Here is a 19,542-nt window from a genome sequence, read left to right as displayed (position 1 = left end):
TCTGCATTTGACATTCCAAACTCTGCACTGTGCCAGCTTTCTGTGTTAAAGCTGTAATTCCTGGGCCTTCGTGCTCTACAACCTGCTATATACAGTGCTGTGCTTTACTGTAGTGAGGGAGGCCCATTTCCTGCTGGTGCCCAAAAACCAAACCCTGTTAGCCACCAGGACCTGTGGGATGCTAAAACCAAATGTATTATTGTTAACTGAAGTTCAGTGAGGCGAATGTAAATGTGTCATTTAACTGCTAATTTTATTTCGCATTTACTCGTTCTGAAACCCAGGCTTTATCAGTATAATTTTGCTTTTCAAATATTCCTCAAATCTGTACAAAGAAAAATCTCGACTGCTTTGACTTTTACAATTGCTTAATCAATTGCAACAGTTTTTGGTGCAATGCCGGTTTGTCACTTTGGCATTTAAGCACTGAAAATGAGGCAGTGGTTTCTGCTTAAAAAAAATCTACATTGTTAGGTTGCTTCACAAAAATAGATGGCTCACAGAAAAATTACTGGAAATTGGCAGATCATTGAAAGTCTGTTTTACAATACAACTCAGAAATAGTACCATGCCAGCTGTTCTGTTTCAGTAGCATTTGATTGTGGTCTGTGAAGCAGTAAAAAAAAAAAAAAAAAAAAAAAAAACGTGTTCTCTTCGTTGGTCCCTGAAGTTCACATACCTAGGGAGATGATATTATAGGCAGTGTGCTGGGGCTTAAGTTTGACCTTGGAGTGTGCCCTTGAAGTTAGCTTGGCTGTGTGAGCAAGCGTGTGCAGCTGTCCCTGCTGAAGGAACAGGCTTGATGCCATCACACACAAACTCTCTCCAAGTCTTTTTTTACTCCCCCATTCTCATCTATTCATCTCCAGTTCAAATCCAAAACAACGGTGATTTTTTAGTATCTGAAATAGTGCCAAAGCAATCGTACAGTTATTATGTAATGAAATAGACATGAACTGGAGTTTAAATCTGTATGAATAACAAACAAACAGATTCGTTTTTTCATAATTTTTCATTAACATTCCCTTTCTTTTTTTATACTCTCTCCTACAAGTTGTATTCCTTGGTGTAATGATATAATGATATACCATGATGCCCACTACCCCATTTAGGGTTAAGTTTGAGGGGCCCTAGCAGTTATTGATGGTTTGTGCTAGGGAAAAATCCTGATGCATGACTCTTTGTTCTGTTCAGCTAACTTAATTTGGCATTAAGTGCATCGAACAAAAGGAAATCACTGGCAATGATGTTTTGCAGTGTGCCCCCTTTTAACCCTGCCGTCTCCTATTTGGGTAGTCATCACTTGGTGCTATGATGCCAGCAGACATCACAGATCTGAGCTCCCAGGATTCTAATTTCTTTGGCCTGCTTCCAAGAGTGACTTGACATTACTCTGACGGGGCATTTGCAAAGATATTCAGACAAAAGAAAAAAAATCTTAATCAATATCCCCCTTACAAGCATCAGGCCTAGAGAATACATTAGGCCTACTTCCTGAAAAAAAAGTAATTTACAACAGCAGATTTTATAGAGATGCTATATTGTCCAGTCAATTTGATTCTATGGTATAATCCTGTGGGGTGTATGTACAGTGGATAACATAAGTATTCACCCCCCAAGGACTTTTTCATGTTTTGTTATGTTACAATCTGGAGGCAAGTACTAGAGGGAAAACCTGTTTCAGTCTTAGCCTTAAAACTGGGGTGAAAATTCCCCTTTCAGCAGGCCAGAGCTACACTGTAGTGGCTTAAGAATAAGAAAGTGAATGTCCTTGAGTCACCCAGTCATGGTCCTGACTTGAATCCTATTGAGAATCTATGGGAAGATTTATAAACTGCTGTCCATAAATGATCCCCAAGCAACTTTAGAGAACTTAAGCCAAAGAGAATCATAATCATGAATTAAATTGTGAGTTTCAATATTTGCTTGCAAATTCTTTGCAGTCAATGACAGCCTGAAGTCTGGAACCCATAGCCATCACCAGATGCTGGGTTTCTTCCCTGGTAATGCTCTTCCAAATAAATCAGAGAGATAGCAAAACATTAGGTTTGACCAAATCCACTATTTGGTACATTCTTAAAAAGAAAGAATGCACTGGTGGGTGAGCTCAGGAACACCAAATGGCCCAGAAGACCACGGACAACAACTGTGGTGGATGACAGAAGACTTCTTTCCCTGGTGAAGAAAAACCCCTTCACAACAGTTGGTCAGATCAAGAACACCCTTCAGGAGGGAGGTGTATCTGTGTCAAAGTCAACAATCAAGAGAAGACTTCACCAGAGTAAATACAGAGGGTTTACCACAAGATGTAAACTAGTGCTGCAATGATTATTCAAAGTATTCGAATAATCGTCGAATAAAATTAGTCGACTGTAAAAAAGAATTGTTGAGTATTCGCAATATTTTAAAAATGGCGGAAGGTGAAAAAGCAAGAAGTTCCTCTGTAGGAAACAAACCTAAAAACAAAAGTTCAGTCATCTGGAATTATTTTAAAAGGCCAATCAACAACACAGTCTCTTGTTTACTTTGTAAGAAAGAGCTGGCTTTTCACAATAGTACACTTTCAAGTTGGAGCACTTAAAAAGAAAACATGCACACAAACATCGTCTTCAGTGGCGAAAGTGATTCGGAAGAAGATCACACTCAGTAAGATTTATTTTTATAAATAACTTTTGCATCACTTTTAACTAGCAATATGTTTTACTATGTAACTTAAATGTATTATACAGACATTTTACAGCACATTTTCACACATATGTGAAATAGTTAGGGGGGGGGGGGTTCATAAAGCAAATGGAAGCGCTATTTCCTACCTTCCTTACAGTGGTTGAGTGGTTGATTTGGAAACAGAGTTCAGTGCAGTCTTTGCTGCCAGGCCTCTGTGGTAGAGGTTACCCCTTTGAGAGAGGTTGTTTAACAATTGCAAGTTTCAATTATACCTTCAGTCTGACCACTTGTCATCACTTAGTGAACAAGCTGACTAGCATTTGTGAAGGGAGGATGTGGCTTTTGCATATGACCCAAGACAAACAGGATTTTTAAAATCAGGGTTTCCACAAATCTTATTCTGTCTACTACAGTTCAAGGTTGTGTAAACCACACAGATCATCATGCTTTTGTTTTCATTTTCCAGAGGTCCAATCCTGCTCAGCCTGGTGGGAGGAAACTTATTTCTTGGCAAGGGCTATAGCTGGACTGGGACATTTCTTCCCCTCCATGTGATTCTTTGTTCATGTCACGTTAGATAAGGCAGCAATTATTTTAAGTTCTATGGAAAACAAAATGGCCCACGTAGGTTTGTATTGAACCAACTTTTAGATAACCTATAAATAAATGCAGCCAAGGCAGGAAACATAGCTGTCCCATATCTTATCTGTTTCCTTTCAGGCTCCATTCTATGTAGCTGTTGCAATGGATAATGTCTTGGTTAGCATTGTGTCATGAACCCATTGTATAAATCACCTTATTAAGAAAGAATGTTAGGTATTTATGTATGTACTGACCCCTGTCACATTAGAGCCAGCATTAAAAACCAAACCAGATTAAACGCAGAACACAAAATCATGCAGACGCAAACATCTGCCTTGTAACTCATCCTTGTGCATCATGCCAGCAGACAGTCCTATAAAAGACACTGACATTTACCAAATACAATTCAGACTATTTTTATATGCTACCCTTTATGCCAAATGCATGCCAAGTGCTGGACTTTGTCAAAGACTGGATACTAGAGCACATGGCTATGGCAGTATCTAGATACAATTCAAATACAAAAAAGGAACTGTAGGATAACTGGATCATTCCAATATTTTTCAGATATGTACATGTATATGTATTAGATAAATAGTCCCCTAGGTCTGTTGTTTTGTGTGCTGTGTTCATTCTTAATATTGTTTTGAATGATTCCACTGTGAAAACATTTCAGTTTCTAGATATATCTTCTATGCAGAACTTATTTTGATGGTGTCTGGGCCCCCTGTTGTGGAGCAGTTTCTGTTTTATTAACCTGGTGATCCACAGTAGTGCCCAATGATAATTCCCATTTTCTGTAGCTCTCAGCTGGTACTGCTACTAATCCATTTTACAACATATTTCCCAATTGTCTACTGGCTATCCCTTCGGATCTACATTAATTGGTCTTGGTAGTTTACTATTCACTTCTTGTTTGAGTTTTTTTTTGTTTTTAAACTGTTTCTAATGTTCTGTTTGTTTTGCTACTGTAATTCAAATGGCTTAAAACTTAGAAAGTACAGCAGATGCAAAACAAAAAACTAAAATGTATGGTTAAGATTGTATTTTTTCCTTTCTGTGTTTTGTACATGTAGTTTTCAGTCCACAACTTTTTTGTGAAGTTTGAAATTGCATAAAAGCTCAATTTTAAGCAAACCCATTAAACACTTTCTTAGCCATATAACTGGAGGCATTGTGCAGGGAGATGGAAAAGGAGTCACGAGAATCCAGTGTCAAACATTCTCCTTCAGCTGAGCTGTTTAATGACTGCGATCAAATCGCCATGCTGAAAAGTTGAAAAGGTCATTGTGATTACTCTACAGGAGGGAAGGTAAAAATGGATTCAAGATAGGTTTCAGGTCCCCATTCCTCATGTGACTGAGTTATATAAGAATGCTCTTATTGAATGTGACAGCACTACATCCCTTCACAGGGATAGGAAAGAAGCCAATATGTTCTCTCCTTGATGCCTACCAGAGTTTGAGGCCTAACCGTTTACATGTTTCATTGAACTTTGACAGGTACTGCAAACTCTGAATCATGGGAGCTATATAAAAAATGTATTTAAAGGAACCAGGAACTTAATTCAGGTAGATAAATACATAACTAGAATTACTGTGGCAGTTAGTTTATAGATCTCTAACACTTTATGTGTACAAATCTTATTTTACATAATGGAACCCACACACATTATACAGGGCGTCTTTTAAGACGGTTTGATGGTTATATGTTGGCACATTTAACACTTCCCTAATGCTTACTCACTTTCTATACCCATTTTCTATTGAAGCATAAAGGTTTTGGTCTTCCCAACTTCAGAAATAGATAACAAGGAGAAATTGGCCCTAACTAGAATTCACAAGCATGTCAGTCATACGTGTATTTACAAGATGAAAAACTATTTTTGAGAATGTACTTGACATTTTATTAAGATGCAGATTTTTGGTGATTCACTTCTACAAGGGACTATAGCAAGGATAGATGAGATTGTACAATGGTTTCACAACTATTTTGCAATATTACAGTAGTATAACAAGTACAGCAAAATACACAATGCTTACGAGTTGCAATACATAGGCCTATACCAAATGAGGGCCAGCAATATACAGTGGGGGAAAAAAGTATTTGATCCCCTGCTGATTTTGTATGTTTGCCCACTGACAAAGAAATGATCAGTCTATAATTTTAATGGTAGGTGTATTTTAACAGTGAGAGACAGAATAACAACAACAAAATCCAGAAAAACGCATTTCAAAAAAGTTATAAATTGATTTGCATGTTAATGAGGGAAATAAGTATTTGATCCCCTATCAATCAGCAAGATTTCTGGCTCCCAGGTGTCTTTTATACAGGTAATGAGCTGACATTAGGAGCACTCTCTTAAAGGGAGTGCTCCTAATCTCAGCTCGTTGCCTGTATAAAAGGCACCTGTCCACAGAAGCAATCAATCAATCAATCAATCAGATTCCAAACTCTCCACCATGGCCAAGACCAAAGAGCTGTCCAAGGATGTCAGGGACAAGATTGTAGACCTACACAAGGCTGGAATGGGCTACAAGACCATCGCCAAGCAACTTGGTGAGAAGGTGACAACAGTTGGTGCGATTATTCGCAAATGGAAGAAACCCAAAATAACTGTCAGTCTCACCTCGTGGAGTTTCAATGATCATGAGAATGGTGAGGAATCAGCCCAGAACTACACGGGAGGATCTTGTTAATGATCTCAAGGCAGCTGGGACCATAGTCACCAAGAAAACAATTGGTAACACACTACGCCGTGAAGGACTGAAATCCTGCAGTGCCCGCAAGGTCCCCCTGCTCAAGAAAGCACATGTACAGGCCCGTCTGAAGTTTGCCAATGAACATCTGAATGATTCAGAGGAGAACTGGGTGAAAGTGTTGTGGTCAGATGAGACCAAACTCGAGCTCTTCGGCATCAACTCAACTCGCCGTGTTTGGAGGAGGAGGAATGACCCCAAGAACACCGTCAAACATGGAGGTGGAAACATTATGCTTTGGGGGTGTTTTTCTGCTAAGGGGACAGGACAACTGCACCGCATCAAAGGGACGATGGACGGGGCCATGTACCGTCAAATCTTGGGTGAGAACCTCCTTCCCTCAGCCAGGGCATTGAAAATGGGTCGTGGATGGGTAATCCAGCATGACAATGACCCAAAACACACAGCCAAGGCAACAAAGGAGTGGCTCAAGAAGAAGCACATTAAGGTCCTGGAGTGGCCTAGCCAGTCTCCAGACCTTAATCCCATAGAAAATCTGTGGAGGGAGCTGAAGGTTCGAGTTGCCAAACGTCAGCCTCAAAACCTTAATGACTTGGAGAGGATCTGCAAAGAGGAGTGGGACAGAATCCCTCCTGAGATGTGTGCAAACCTGGTGGCCAACTACAAGAAACGTCTGACCTCTGTGATTGTCAACAAGGGTTTTGCCACCAAGTACTAAGTCGAAAGGGTCAAGTACTTATTTCCCTCATTAACATGCAAATCAATGTATAACTTTTTTGAAATGCGTTTTTCTGGATTTTTTTGTTGTTATTCTGTCTCTCACTGCTAAAATACACCTACCATTAAAATTATAGATAGATAATTTCTTTGTCAGTGGGCAAACGTACAAAATCAGCAGGGGATCAAATACTTTTTTCCCCCCCTGTAGTATAGCTGAAAAGTCAGAATACACAATAACTGTGCTATAGGTCACTAACCAAAAGAAATATACGCAAAATATACATATTTAACATATACTTTAAACATTAAACAAATATTAAAATATTACATTATATAAAAAATTTAATATTTAATACTTTTGATTTTAACTTTGAGGTGTTTCTGTGTTTTTAAGGTTACTCATGTTCACAGTACAGGAGTAATATATTTTTTATTTCTACACCTCGTTTGCTCTCTTTTTTGTGACGTCTACAGTGTTTTAAAGGGGGTTTGGGTGGGCTGTAAGTGAGTTTTAGCTTTCAGTGTGAAATCTTTTCACTGAGTGTTTGCAGTCTTATTTGTGTTGAAGTCGGGTTCATGCTCATATGGGAGACGGTGAGCTTTGGTTCTTTGTGTCTGTAGTGAAAGCTGACAGGCTTAGTATAGCTTGGCAGCAGGGTGACAATCTCCTTTGTGACTGTGTGACTCTTGCAAACTGTAACTGCAGGAAATGAGGGGTCACTGTCTGTCTTTTACCTCCCTGTGACTGTTGCTCCCTCTCCCCTGCAGGGTGAATGTCTCCTTACGGTGCAGCTGTGCGAAGAAGACCGCTTTGACAAAGAGGATGATGTAGAGTTTTACCTGTTCTTCGCTGGCACCTCTCAGAGACACCTCACCAGCACACAGAGGGTCAACCATGTCACTCTCCATGCCATCTGTCCTGGTAAGCACGCAGCAGCACTGGAGAACGCTCCATTACCTCACACTTGCCTCTCCCTGCTAGCTTTGACATAGCCACACAGAACGGAAGTCCTCATTAGGAAATACCCCATTCTCAGGCAGTGAGTACAAGGAATGGCATCTCAAGCTACCCCACCCACCATTTCAAAGGGGGGGGTCACAGTTCAGATATTTAGTCATCAGTTTGATTTTGTGATTCGCAAAAGAGCTGCTATTGACCTAAAAATACATAAATGCAATGCATTAAAACAGGCATTGCATGTTGCAGGCTTTAAAACATAACCCCTTGGTCACCTTTTAATATAATCTGGTGCTCACATTATGCTCAAACTCATGCTATAAACAACAAGTCAATTACATAATATGGGGAAATGGATATGCTATTTTGTGGTCCTTCTGTTAGTGGATGTTCATTGTGCTATTGTGTAATGTTACACAGGCGATCCCTCAGCTATCGTCTTGTCATTTGCTTGCTGTGAGGGTATCTCTGAATGATCAGGAAACATGCTAGCTTTCATTTGTAAATTTTTAACTTTGACCCTGATGAAAACAGTGAGCACACATTGCTCCATGTGGGGTGCAAAGGCCTTGAATATTTACTTGTTGAATTTTGACACTGTTAGTCTGACCACAGCCTTGACATCATATCAGTCAGTGCATTACCAGATTCCTGCAATGACTTTTCTCTGTAGGTTTACGTTGGTCCCTTCCCAATGAAGAACCATGACACATCAAACTTACAACAATGCTATAAATATGAATTCAAATGTTTTCTCTAGCTGCATGTTTGCAAACACAATTTGTATTAGGAAGTTTAATGTTCTTAAAGCAGGTAAAACATGTTTAATTTACACTTCTGATTAATTATTTTGTATCATTATAATGTTTTACATTAATCGAAAAATGGGCAAAAACAATACATTTGAAAAGAAAATGCCTCTGAGATAAGTTTGGAAATTTAACAAAAGTCCATTTTTGTAGTGTTAATGATTCACCCGGGTTTGAGGGTCAATGCAAGATTATTACATGTGTGTAAGAGGATGGCGTTACAGTTAATGCATTGCAGAATAAACGATGGGAACATTCCCTAGAGTGGACCTCCAGGACTCAAGAAACACTCAGTAGACTGTTGATGTATTAGTCACCCTCTGGGAAGGCTGAGGAAGCTTAATGATCTGATGCATAATTTAGTTTTGATCTACGTGCTTGTGTTAGTATGGTGTTATTAAAATAAAGCAAATTTGAATGATCTATTTGCTGTTATTCCCTTTTTTTTTTACTTTGGTAAGTTAGATATTTTTCTGTTAATTATGGCTTGCTATGTTAATAAGGGAGAGGTCAAGGAAGGCAGATTGAGATAAATACATCTTGGTTTATGTACAAGAATGGACACGTTGGTTTGAACAAGAATATCTGAGGGAGCTAGGTCTGAAGTGGGGAAAAAACATTCCCACATTAGGAGTGGGAAACTGTAGGTCTTTAACTGACCACGTTATTGTGTTCAGGTACTTGGTTTGCTTCTTTGTGGAATCCCTTAGTAATGGAGAGACTAGTGCTTGTTGTAACATTGCCTAGGAGGTTGCTATGTTCTCTTTATCAACAGGAATTAAACATTACTGTTTCTACACACAGGATAGTGAGCAGAATATTGCATTTCAAGCAGCAGTCCTGGCTCTGTCATACAAAATCTTGTCCCAAAGCACTTGAATATGCTTTTGTTCATTCAGCTAACATGAAACAGAATGGGTATTCAATGGCTTTGTAATTGTTTACTTGTTTAGTTATAACTAATTATATTAACTAGTAAATGTATTGTGTTGAAAGGAAAATTTACTTAATCAGCAGATAAGTGGTATTTCAGATATTTTGTTTTCTACATCACTTATCTTGTCTTGTAGTTTTACCCTACAATAATGGAACATAGAATCAGTATCAGGAGTTGATACAAATCCAAATGGGAAGCAATTCTTGAATTATTTTTTTGTTTTTTGTTTTTGTTTGCCCTTAATGTGAAAGGTATAGGACACCGTACACAATCACGTTTAGTTATGACATTGGTGAAATGATACTCTCGAGTTTATATTTACGCTGCTTGTGTATAAATGCAGATGAGCTGAGTAAAGTGGAAGCCAGACCTCAGCAGTGGTCATCGTTTAAGGCCTTGGCTTTGACCACCACTTTTAGGCTAACCAGTCTGTGGAAATGGCCTTGGCTGTCAATTTTATTGGATGTTACTGCTTTCTCAAACCACAGGTCTGAACAAGGCAGAGAGCACACCCCATTCTGCTAGCTGGGAGTAACAGATAACATCTCATTTAGGCTTAACCATATCCCCAATGAGAATATGCCTCCGTGATCTCACATTTTCCATATATGTTTTACTGTGATGTACTTAAGAGTGGAAATGGAGCTTTGGTAGTACTAGCTTATGTTTTTTTCCTAAGCCGTTAAAAGGAATGAACCCTTTATCAGGTTGTTATATATTTAAAGTAGTATTTCATGCTTTTAAAAATAGCCTTTCATTTACAGAGCTTGCACAACTTGTATAATATTTAAGTCACTGAAGAGGTGAGCTGATAAGCATTGTATGATTACTAGGGTGTGATGGTTACATGGAGGTTATCTTAATCAATTTCGTAGTGATTTCATACATAGATACATACACTGCTGGAAATTGCAAAGAAACAAAGAGAAGGGTGAATTTTATATGTTAAATAAGAAGCTGTAGGCCTAAATGTTTTGCTCGTATTTTACCGTCATACTTTCTCATGAAGAATCCACCACTTGTTAATATTCACAACTGAACATACACTAGGCATTTTGTGTAAGGAGAAAAGGAGACAAAAATATTTGGTATCGCAGAATCGCTCCACATCCTAAGGTGTTTGAATCTGGAAGGATAACAACAGCTTTTATAATATATGCAGTGGTCTCTCCTTTTATCCAGCCTTCAACCATTGATTACTTAAGATAAGATTGACACAGTGTTGCAACCAGCTCAAATATGCTTAGAGATTATTAGCAGGCACGGTCTGTATTAGAAACCACTACACTACTGAAAATGTGCTTGCTAATGGCTAATTATGGCAGGTATTGTTTTGGAACATTTGCAGTAAAAAGGCCAAGGAAACTATCTTCTGATGCACAAAAAGTATAGATAATGACATCACCTCCTTTTCTGAATTGAGTAACCTCCCAATTTGGAATTATGCATTTTTAATGGACTCAATTCACTTGAGGTTAAGGTGACAATTCTCTATAGTATGATCCGTTAGCTCGCCCAAATATTTGCATGCTGCAAATTCACAGTGCAATCTACAAGCCATCACAGTGCTGCTCACCGATAACACGGTGGGCTCTACACCGCTCAGCAAGCCACTTCCACTGAGGAAGTCCTGGACCACAGACTCGCCTCCTGAGTTCAGATAGTGATGCTTTCTGATCAGAACTCGAGTGTAGGCGTCAGTTGAACCACTTGGCAGCCCCCCTTCTTTTGAGAAGGTTGATGAATTTGCACATAAATCATTAGTTTATCAGAGTTTTCCTTTCTTAGATGTAGTCCAGTAGTATTGTTCAGGTATGTCTATAACTGTAATCATGAGTGTGTTGGGATATGTATTTATTTTTAAAGTCTGCAGTTTGATGGATACAAGACACATTCCATTAATTTGTCATAAGAACCAACTACACATACATTCTGTGCTGCAGAACTGTTTTTTTTTTTTTTAAACAAAATTTAACATTTCATCCACCAGGACCTGAAGTGCTCTTCATATTTTGGTATTTAATTCAGTACAGTGTACAATAGCATGTTCAAGCAGTAATGTTGGTGTTATTCACAGATACACATTGTTTAGTGTTTTGGCTGTGTGTAACTTAGCGACGAGAACAGCCACAGTACGCGTCAAAGCAGCGCTAAAGAAAACCAAGTTTCTTATATCCTGCTACATAGATATAGCTTTTCCTTCCCTATGTTGATTTCTCTTTCATTCTAATGCACTGTATTGCAGTAATGCTGCTGTAATAAGCTGTTGCTTTCTGGGGGTAAAATAGTCTACTTAGGTGGCAGCAATTAAATGTCACCTTCTGAGAGGGCAGGGTTCACCACTGGCATAGTTCACTCCTGCAGTAATCATCACACTGTTTTTCCTGTCTCTGCCCTCATCAGAACCTCTCAAGTCTGTAACAGGGCTGCAAAACCAAAAGCATGACTCCTGTTTTTAGTACATTATCACCAGAGCATTTAAAACCACAAAGGCGGTCTTACAGGTGTGTTTCATTAATCTAATCTTGTACATAATCCAGAACACAGTGAGCCTTATTTGTATAATATTGCCACCACCTTGTTAAGGATGCACCTTTTCCCCGCTTAATAAAATGATACAAAATTAAAGTTATAAAGTTTCATGTGAATTTGTATGTAACCTTGGCCTGTAAAACCTGGACAAACCTCTGTGCAATTAGAAGTGTTATTTCCCAGAATAGGAATAGGAATACAGTAAACTGTACATCGGCAGTAATGCTTTATGATTACAGCCCTGTGTACTGTTGGTATTGGTGTGTCAGTGCTGCTGTGTTTCTATTCCTTCCAGCTCATGACTGCTGCGAGTCTGTCCAGGTCACTCTGTGTTCGGCCAAGCCAGGCTGTCCTGTGGACTCAGTGGCAGAGGACCGCCTCCTGTTTGTGCAGGACCTGGCTTTCGATATGGCCCAGTTCCTGGTGAGCACTGCCGGCAGGACAGATGCCCTGGAGGGCACTAGGATGCTGGATGAATTTCAGATCTCATCAGACGACAGCGAGCAACTGGATGAGAACCTGACACTTGCTCTGAGGCACCTGACGCTGCCTGAGGGGTGGAGCGTGCTGGGCACACATGAGTGCCAGAACAGCGGTGAGTACGGACTGTGTACAGAGTATAGATGTAGGGTGAAGTTACTGGACAGCTGCATAGCAAGATGATTGTCTGCTGTTCAACAGCTGGAAGACAGAGAGCCTTAACAGAGTTTTGATTTTTTGAATTAAAAGGCTGTGCCTGCCTCCAAATTACATATTTCCTGTATTTGTCTTTGCTTGTATGTGTGTGTATGAGAATATATAATCATGTTACTATGAACCCTGAAAAGCCCCACTAAGTTAGACAGCTTGGTGTAGATAGTAGCATGGGAGAACACTGCCTTTGATTGCATGTTGTGTTGCAGAGTTGAAGGTCTAGTTTTCATCTTCACTTGCTTAATGTTCTCAATTATTTTTTAAAACCAGTAGGCTTAGAGATTTCTGACTGAGTAATTGAGTTATTAGTTTTCAAAGCTGGTACATAATCATGACATCAAATTGTTGCTTGTGCCTTGAGCCTCCAGTTATATCCACCTTCACAGAGTGAATTGGATTACCAAGTTTCAAGTAATGACCCTCTAGTGATTAAGGCATTACAAAGGCCAATGCGGCTATACACTACCAGTCAAAAGTTTTAGAACACCCCCATTTTTCAGTTTTTTATTGAAATTTAAGCAGTTCAAGTCCAGTGAATAAGCTGCACACATTTCAATAAAACATTGAAAAATGGGGGTGTTCTAAAATTTTTGACTGGTAGTGTATGTCACGCATATATATCTCTCTTAGATGTATTATGGAGAAGATAATATACATTTTATGAGCAATATTAGGCTGGACATTAATTTTAGCTTTGTTAGAGGTCTTATTGTTGCTTTTACCATCAATTTTAAGTATGATCAGTTATCTTAGATTCTTACTTCCTGAGGAATAGGAAATGTATCCATAAAAAAATAGAATATTTAAATGCTGCTTGCAGTATGAGCTGGAACCCCCCACTGACTCCTACAGGCTTTTCGAATTTCTCATAATAACTTGGTATTAAGCATTTCATTTTTAATATCTGGTGATCCATTACCTCTACTATGCTAAAGGGGCCCAGTGTTGAAGCTAATTATAATTAATTTGGTTCTCTTAAACAAAATAGTCTGGCCTGTTTTAGCACTGTGAGAAAAACAGAATACAATTATTACACAGACTTTAGATGATATAAACAGATGTCACATGTACAGTATTAACCTGTTATTAAGCACTGGCATATTTATACACAGCCATTATTACTGCCCATTTATCTTGCTTATTGCACATTTCATGGCAATATGAATACCTGGTTACCCAATGCTGAAGTGCGATGGTCTTAGCAGTGGAAAGAGCTCTTTTTTGTAAAACAATTATTTGGTACCACCAATAGCAGTCCATTGAGTGACCAGCTGGTATAATTAATGCTATATAAATACCAGGAAAAAGCATCAGCTTCAATCATAACCTCCTGGTCAAATTGGCACTTAATTCTGCTAGTGTCCTCAATGGTCGTCCTGTCAGTTGAGAGATATGTAAATCATTTTAGGCCTGGTGAAGCATTCCTAGTTAACTTGCAAATGCTAGTCTGAGCCTATTCACAAAGGCTCTGGAAACATGTCTGCGTTCTCTCCCAAACCCTGGGACAGGCAACCCAGGAGGCTGAGCACCCCTATAAAATGAAGCACAGACTGGTGCTTGTTTTTCTTGGCTCCAGTGCTGGCTGTTATTCCATTTTCCTTTTCTTTCTTTCCTTTTTTTTTGTTCTTTCTATTGGGTCCCCATTACAAGTCCAGAACGCAATGTCAGATATTCTAAAACAAACATTCCCACCCAATTAAATATTTCACTTTCTGGCACTGGAGAATTGTCAGCCCTCTTTAGTGAAATGTAGAGTTCTGGCGGAACTAAAGAGTTGATGTTTAAGATAAACTCGGGCACTGGTTACTCTTAATGTACTGTAGTGTTTTATTTATCCTGCTTGTCGGGGGGGGGGGGGGGTGGTTGAATAATGTTTAGCAATGCTACCAGGATGATATTTATTTCACCCCTTAAATTATATATCCTGTTATAAGCATCCTGTAAAGTAGCATTTTTAACTTACAAAAACACACAAAGATATTACAGTGGTTATGGATTTTAGTGTGTTTGCAAATTGTAACTTGCAAAATTAGTCAGGGCATCATTTCAATATTTAGTTATGAACACTTCATTTGTAAACATGGAAGGAAACAAAGAAGCCTCTGGAGAACTAAAATCATCTTAAGGGTTCTACACATTTTTCAATATTCTGATTCCCAGCTGTCAACCCCCTACTGTCACAGCTCACCCTCACTAATGCGTTCCCATTATTGACAGCCTCAGGGGAAGATGGTGGTTAATTTAGTTAGGGCTTTATAACCTGTAACGGTTGAAGATGTGGGGGGTTTCTCTCCTTTCACCAGCACAATAGCCATTATTAAGCCGCCTCTTGGTGTAATCTGACACATGCCTTTGAAAATAAACAGGGTCAGCTCAAGAACACCAGATGAAAACATGACCAAGCCTCATCAAATACATGTTCAAAGTTGTACAGCATAGATTAGAGTAACCAAATTGTAGAGAGAGTGTAAAATACCAAGCAATTCAGGGCTATTCAAAATAAATGTCTTAATTCTGTACTTTAGTGAATGATGCAAGAGTATCATGGTTGGGGCCCTTTAGAGATTTAGCTTAATCTAGTTTATAGAATGCATTTACTGAAATTGTAGTGGTGAGTTTTTTTTTTTTTTTTTTTTTTTTTTTTTTAATTATTGTTATGCCATGAAAATGAAATCTTTCCTCATGAATATTGTATTAAATTGACATTGAGTCCTTAGGTAAAGGGGTAAATACACTGAATGGCCACTTCATTAGGTACACTGATCAAAAAGGGGAGTTTCTCCCCCTTTTGCCCTCTGAACAGCCAGAATTCTTCGGGGCATGGACTCAACAAGTTTTCGAAAGTGCACCACAGGGATGTCCACTCCATTGCAACATTGTTCATATCAAGGGACCCTAATGTGTTCAATGATGCACCCAACCCCATCACACTGCCACCTTTAGCCTGCGATGTTGACACCTGGCTGGATGAATCCATGGATTCCTGCCATTTTCATCATATCCTGGTCCTCCCAACAGGAATCGTAATTTATTAGACCAGGTGATGTTTTTCATATCATCCGTTGTCCAGTGTGTGTTCCTCAGCCCACTGCAACTACGGTTTCTTGTTTTTTGCTGACAGGAGTGGAACTCGGTTAGGTTGTCGGCTACCATACCCCATCAGTGACACGCTTTGACGAGTTGTACATTCTGATATGACTCTTGGCACCACCGTTGTACTCGGCTGTCATTTTACAGACTGTAGCCCATCTGTTAACTGCACAAGTTGTGTCCGCCTCAGTCAGCCTCTTTCATCAATGAGTTGTTTCTGACCACAGGACTGCCATTGGCTGGATGTTTTCTGGGTGGTGGTTACACCCGTGAATGAAAGCCCCAATGGGTTGCTGTTTCTGACGTACTCATACCGACGTGTCTGGTGCCAACAGCCATGTTACGTTCAAAGTCGCTTAAATCTTTAGTCCTGCCATTCTCCCTCTGAATTGCGCACAAGCAGAAGCGCTAGGTACCTGCCTATGTGCTTTAAAATAGCATAGTTTGAACACATGATGTTGTCACTGGCTGTGCAGTCTATTTCATGGAGAGGGGAGGTGTACCTAATAAAGTGGCCAAAGTGCTAAAGAATGATGTCTGATAATTAATCTTACAAGCCAGTTGCTGCAGTGTTATTAAATAAGACCTTTGGGATTTCTTTCTTGATTCCTTTGAGTTATCCAATGTGCCATTACCTCTTTTCCTGCAATGTGAAATGAATGTGTATGTAGTAATATGCCAGTTTATGATACATTTACACCTGATTATCTTGGAAGGCTATCTTAAAACTTTAAGAAAGATTTTTCAAACTATTCCAGGTTTTGATAGGACATTCTTAATGTACTTGGCAGATGTTTGTAGAGATTTGACAGATTTTTCGTTCATTTTAGGCAGTGGTTCTCAAAGTGTAGGATATGATGGTCCACGGACTGATAGAAATGCAGGAATGCATTATAATGCCCTGAATAATGAGTGTACATTTTCATTTTGGACATTAATATTTTATTTATGTTATGAAGTTTGGTAAACTGCCATGATTAAATAATAACATTTTCTGTTTAATGATTTTTATAACAATATTTAATTTCATACTGGCTAGAGTAAGCTCCTGACACTTAGCTGCTGCACTCTTTTAGCCATGGCCTATTTGCAGTACAGCACATTCATCCCATTAGGATGGCAAATGGGAGAGGATGAGATAACGGTAGTGGTGGTTTCAGGGTAATATGTAACGGTTGGATAAGATGTAAATCTCCCCCCTGAAAAAATAAACATATAGGCCCTAGCTGTGTTTATGTATTAAGAAAAAAAAAAAGAAAAAAAAAAGTATTTTGTATTACTGCATTTTATCACCAGGGGTGGTGTTTGCTTTGGTTGAGTGGACCGTGGGGCAAGAGTTTGAGAAACTCTGCTCTAAAGCACTGGATTCCAGTCAGAGCTGGCAGTGAATTTTTCAGACATGATTCCAGTGCTGGGACTGCACATGTTGCTGTGTCCTGGTGTGTTAGCAGCCCAGGGGACCAAACCATTGTCGACTGGTTTATGTGCCACAGGATGTTGAATACTGAATAATTAAGCAGTTATTTCAAGATTGTTTAAACAGATTTATATTTATTTATTCCTTCGGAGGACAAAAAGGAACAACATTTGGGAAGCCTGTTTCAACTCTTCCTGAAATGCCAGTCAATGCATTCCAGGCTGACATTTCACTTGGGTGCTGCTCATATACAAAGATTATTAGATCACTTCACTAACTATATGTGCAGTAAATGAGCTAAAACAATCTTTTTTGGCAGACCCCTCTCCCTTCCAACAAGTTCAGAAACTAAAAACAGTTTGCCTTTCACTGGGAGTGTTTTTGTTGGGGGGGTATCATTTTGGAATATGACATTTGTCTATTATCTTATAAGTTGGAATTGTGTACTGGTACTATATTCTAACAAGAAAATGAATGCCATGCATTTTATTTGTTGAATTAAAATACAATTCAATGAAATTAACTGCACTGTGATTTTTCCAATGGTTTCATACTGTATACATAACTAAATGAGAGAATTCTAATACATTTGCACATGTGTATCATAGGATCTAAGTTCAGAAATTCTCCTTGTGTTCTGCAGAATTGAGAGGAGGTAAACTGGCTTGGCGTACCTTTAATCTGTCTGTTTTCAGCTGTCTTATTTTATTCAGTACATCACGACCAATATAGCAAAATGTTTTTTGTTTTGTCTTACTTATCCAGTACATGAATACCTTAGCCATATGGGGCCACTAAGTATGAAAGAGATTTGTAAATCCTTAAAGATATCTGCTAAGAGCCATTTCAGCCCTGTCTTTGTGCATACGATAATCAGTGCTGTCAGCTGTTTACAGATTCTATTGTTGGTGCAGGACGGATATTATATGGGTCTCTGTCTAGTAAAGATTAGACTATGATGCTAATGGAGAAGGAAGCCTGCAACAGGTCTTTCTAATTTGTGGTACCAATCGAGAATCGTCAAAATGGCAACATTTGGGTGATGTTTGTGTGTGTGTGTGTATGTATGTATATTTACTTTTTATATAGGCCTATAGTCTGTAAACAACAAATCATCAGTAGCAGCCTATATCCATCCTCTGCTGGATGAAGGCTTCCCCAAGATGTTTCCAGTTGCTTCTGGTTTTAGTTACTGTAGCAAGGCATTATATATATGTATGTATGTCTGTGTGTGTGTGTGTGTGTGTGTATATATATATACATATATATATATATATATACATATATACATAAACACACACACACACACAAGGCACCGACCTCGCGGGTGCTCAGGGGCTTCAGCCCCCACCACTGAACATAAAATAGCGGGGCTCAGCCCCCCCTGGAATTTTGATGAGTTATGTACCGGAGAAACAACCCACCACACTCACCTTTTTACGGATAAAACACCATCTGCACCCAGGGCTTAGTAACTCGGCGCCTATGCACACACACACACACACATATGCAGTGCCTTGCAAAAGTATTCAGACACTTCCTATGGTGTCCCATTTTGTGAAATTATAAAATGATGCATACATATATACATTTTTTTCAGCTTCAAAACTGAAGACTGAAGGTTAAGATAAGTTACAGTAAAAGTTAGCAAAAACTGTTCACAACATGTCTCAGAATTACACAAATCCCAGGTAAGTAGAACAACAGGACAGACTTTGGACTGGGAAACAAAAGGAATCAAGATAACTTGAAGCTTACTTGCACAACCTACAATGATATCGTCATCTTTGCAAAAACACCTTAAGACCCTCAGGTTCAAATTCAAGGACTTTCAGATGCAAGTAAGAAAACTGGACTCTAAATGAACCTGAATAAAATAGTCATAATCATCAACTTTGTTAAAACTAAGAAAATGTAAGTAGATCAAACGATAATTGAAGAAGTCAATAGTTCTATTTGCCTTCAACAGGAAATTAACAAAGGTGGAGATATGGAAGAAATCAAAAAGAGTACATTTGGAAGAAATGGCTCACTATTGAAAGGAAATCTACCAATTTACTTGAGGAGAAAGGTATTTTATGAATACATATTACCAAGTGCTCACTTATGGCTCTGAAATCTGGTCACTAAACACAACAATGACATAGAAACTGGACACAACACAAAGAAGCATGGAAAGATGCATGTTTGGAATAACAAACAAGATGGAAAAATACAGTAATGGATCAGAGAAAAAACAAAAGTATGTGAAATAATTAAGTGAACATGTTAAAATAGCAATGTCAGCTGTGGATATATGACACATTGCAAGAAGAACAAACAAAGATGGACAAACAAACCAATATAAAGCTATTGAATTTGTAAAAGAAAGGCCAGCTCTGTATCTCAAGTCCTAGTATTTCCTGGCTATACTGGCA

The 19,542-nt window shown here is 38.8% G+C and overlaps 1 protein-coding gene across 7 annotated transcripts in view; it reads left to right on the top strand.

Annotated features, from left to right (window-relative positions):
* The window catches only part of LOC136748306 (A-kinase anchor protein 13), a 131,583-nt gene that overhangs the window by 38,890 nt on the left and 73,151 nt on the right, over positions 1-19,542 (top strand). For all 7 annotated transcript variants that reach the window (XM_066701931.1, XM_066701935.1, XM_066701934.1 and 4 more), the window contains exons 3-4: positions 7,458-7,611; positions 12,221-12,520. In XM_066701931.1, the coding sequence (XP_066558028.1) occupies positions 7,458-7,611; positions 12,221-12,520 (454 nt within the window). The remainder of the gene's footprint in view (positions 1-7,457; positions 7,612-12,220; positions 12,521-19,542) is intronic.

The sequence above is a fragment of the Amia ocellicauda genome, chromosome 4 (genome assembly GCF_036373705.1).
Source record: "Amia ocellicauda isolate fAmiCal2 chromosome 4, fAmiCal2.hap1, whole genome shotgun sequence".
Lineage (NCBI taxonomy): Eukaryota > Metazoa > Chordata > Actinopteri > Amiiformes > Amiidae > Amia > Amia ocellicauda.
This window is presented reverse-complemented; position numbering and strand designations above follow the sequence as displayed.